At 34.4% G+C, this 3,325-nt stretch overlaps 1 protein-coding gene across 1 annotated transcript in view; it reads right to left on the bottom strand.

Annotated features, from left to right (window-relative positions):
• Positions 1-359: 359 nt before the first annotated feature.
• The window catches only part of LOC108525280 (ras-related GTP-binding protein B-like), a 7,076-nt gene continuing 4,110 nt past the window's right edge, over positions 360-3,325 (bottom strand). The window contains exons 3-5 of the mRNA XM_017866306.1: positions 3,204-3,295; positions 1,810-1,925; positions 360-888 (exon numbers count right to left, since the gene is read on the bottom strand). Coding sequence (XP_017721795.1) covers positions 791-888; positions 1,810-1,925; positions 3,204-3,295 — 306 coding nt within the window. The 3' untranslated portion in view covers positions 360-790. The remainder of the gene's footprint in view (positions 889-1,809; positions 1,926-3,203; positions 3,296-3,325) is intronic.

Genomic DNA, 3,325 nt, shown 5'->3' on the forward strand with positions numbered 1-3,325 from the left:
CAGCTGCATCCTGAATAGACTTTCAATACACTTCAGGCATGGATTACTAACAGAGTTTCCCCAGCTGCCATCAGTCAGTACATATGGTCTAGCTTAACTTTCTTTCAAAATTGCTTTCACATAATTCCCTTGCTCAAAGGCCCACAGTGCTTTCCTATATCCTATCACATTTAGATGTCTTATATCTGAATTCTTCTGGCTCACTTTAAGGCCATAATCTGGCTACATTCTTCCCATCCAACTTTATTTTGTGCCTTCCCAACCAGAAGGTCCCCTTCACCTAGGATAACTGTGAAATTCCTTTACTGTTTCTTAGGACAAAGTTGAAGAAACAGGGAAAAGAAAAATAGACACTGAAATCCCTAACAGCAAAAGTTTATTTACAATTGAAGTTAAGGAATATTTTTAATGCATGCTGAGAAAACAGTAATACTCCAAACTTACAGGTTACTTACTGTCTGATAAGGAATACAAGATGATGCTGAGAAAGGCTTTGGCAAACACAACTATTGGAACCAGGTTGCCAGTACATTTAAACACTATTAGAACCTTGTTATCAGAAAACTTACATATCACCTACTTTTATGTAACACCAACTTCATGAACAATTCATCTTCTAACTCCTCAATGGCTATTTAAGTTAATAGCATTCAAGGTTTAACATTAAGACTAGGGAGTAGAGAAGAAATACAGAAGCAATAAGCATCACAACATTTCAGAGCCTACATATATGAATACAACATTAATTAGGAAAGTTTTAATTTTTGTGTGAAACAACATTCATCAATGTTTAGCGCATGAGAAGACACTGCTTTGGTCCATCCACTCTTTCCAGCTTTTCAAAGTGTTTCCTGGCATTGCGGATGTTGATCAGAGTAGCTGCAGAAGCTGAGGGTGGGGGCGGAAACACCCAACAGAATTAAGTATGGGCAGCGAAAGGAATGTCTGACTAGTAAAACAAATAAACAAAAGAGAGCCAAATCCCTCAATGTATGTCAGAGACCATACAGGAATAGGAGGTCCCAAGTTATCAAGGTTTAATTTTTCTGAATAAGCAGAAGATTTATTCATATTCTAAACACAAAATTTCAAAAATAAATTTCCAAAATCTTTCGGTTTGGAGCTAACAACATAAAACCCAAAAATTTATGTTATATTTTAATATTAACTTAAAGTAGCAAAAGCCAATGGATGAGAGATTAATTTAAACTCTGGCACCATCCTGAAAAATACTGCAAGAACCTTTATTTCAATGGTTGTGACAGTCATGGTTATTATGGTATGGAAGCATCAAACACCCCTTCATGCCCATAACAGAAATATGAGAATATGGTACATAGGAATACGCAATGACATATAAAATAGTTTGTCATTTAATAGTTTAAGAGCTTAGATTGACTAGTCTTTTAAAAATCTATACCAGATGCAGCATAAATCATGTATTTGGGTTCTCTTTTCTTTAAAATGCTTGGATTTAGTGACTTGCTTTTTGAAGTTCCCATGAAGAAAAACGTAATACCCTGGAGGCTAAATTATTTTTAAGCTTTAAAAATAAGTCTATTAAATAAAAACTATTTACCACTAGTACTAAAATAGTTTTTTTTAGTTGTGGTAAAGTATACATAACACAAAGTTTATCATTTAAATTATTTTTAAGCATACAGTTCATTGGGATTAAGTGCCCTCACATTGTTGTGTAACCATCTCCACTATAAAACAGCTTTTAAGTATCTAATAAGGTACTACCTCTGGGACAATTGTTTAAAGAATATGTGGCTTTGAAGCTAGGTCAGCTAAGTTTAAACTTACGAATGGAGGGATCAGACATCACAACCATCACATAAGTGTTGGATGTAAAGATGTCAATGAAAGCAGCGAAGTTAGAGTTCCTGACTTCCATACTCTGGAAAGAGGCAGCCAGCTTGCTATAGGAAAAAGAAGAAAAGTGGTTAAAGAATGAAATAATAACACTGTAACAAGCTCTTATCATTTATGTTAAACATCTTTTTTATAGCATTATACCTCAATTCACCACTTCATTAAGATTGTTAATCACTAACTCTATTTTTTCCAAGGAAACTCTTATACTGAATTTAACATGTTTTGAAAAGTAACTGGGACAAAAGTGGGCTAGGACTTGATTTTTAAAATTTTTTCAATTTCAATTTATTTTTTTATGAGTCAGAGTCTCGCTCTGTCACCCAGGCTGGAGTGCAGTGGTGCCATCATGGTTCACGGCAGCCTTGAAATCCTGGCTCAAGTCTTAGTCTCCTGCCTAAGCCTCCCAAGTAGCTGCGACTACAGAGGTGCATACCACCACATCTGCCTAAAGCACTTGAAACTGACTGTGAAATGAAAATTGGCTTAGACCTAGATCCATGTTTAAAATCATTTTCAGAAGACTTCTTCAACATTTAATAAGCATCTTAAGTTGAAATTTCCTTATCACTGAGATTAAAGCCTATATCTTTTCAGTGTTACATTTAAATCCAAGAAATGATCTTTTTTCTTTGAAAACAAATAAGGCAACTATACTTGCTTGTCATTGGCTATTTCTTCTTCAAAATGTTAGCATAAACATTCCAGAAAGTCTCAAAGTGTGCTAAGGCATAGAGAGTAAGCTTACTCCTGCTGTTCTGGAATCAAACTTTTATCAGGGTAAGGATTTTGATTATTAAATCTTTGCTAAATTATGGTGTTCAGCCATTCCTTTTTCCTAGATTCACAATGCTATGATTCAAATTTTATTTAACAATGGCTGACACAACATGATTAAATACTTCTAGACTGTCTTTTCTGTACCATTTCTGAATCAGTACCTCACTATTTTAATTCAGTTAAATAGTAAATACTTAAAGTAGTAGTTTTAGACTAAATTTTGGTATTCAGTAAGGCAAATGCTCCTTCCTCCTTCTTTTTCAAAACTCTCTTGGATATTCTGTTTCTTCCCAAATAGTATCAATCATCTCAAAAGGATACTCTGGTTGGATATTTTTCATATGCTTCTGTACCAGCTGAGTTATCATTAAAGGACAAGGACCTGCACTTCAGTCAACTGGAGGCCCCTTAGAATTTAGCTTTCTCTTTGAGTGAAGGAACTATTCTGAATATAGAAGTACAGTTAACTATAGTTACTTGAACTTCTAAAAAATGACAATAATTTTTTCAAGAGATAAACAGATCATTCATACAAGATCTCTTACCTGCAGCTCAGCTTGAACTGCTTAATAATGTTGCTTATTTTCTCAAATCTATGGGCATCACGCTGCTCTTTACACTGATAGTGAGAAATTACCTATGAAAAAGAATATTGTCCTTTGAATCC

The sequence above is a fragment of the Rhinopithecus bieti genome, unplaced genomic scaffold (genome assembly GCF_001698545.2).
Source record: "Rhinopithecus bieti isolate Rb0 unplaced genomic scaffold, ASM169854v2 scaffold_31311, whole genome shotgun sequence".
Classification (NCBI taxonomy): Eukaryota; Metazoa; Chordata; class Mammalia; order Primates; family Cercopithecidae; genus Rhinopithecus; species Rhinopithecus bieti.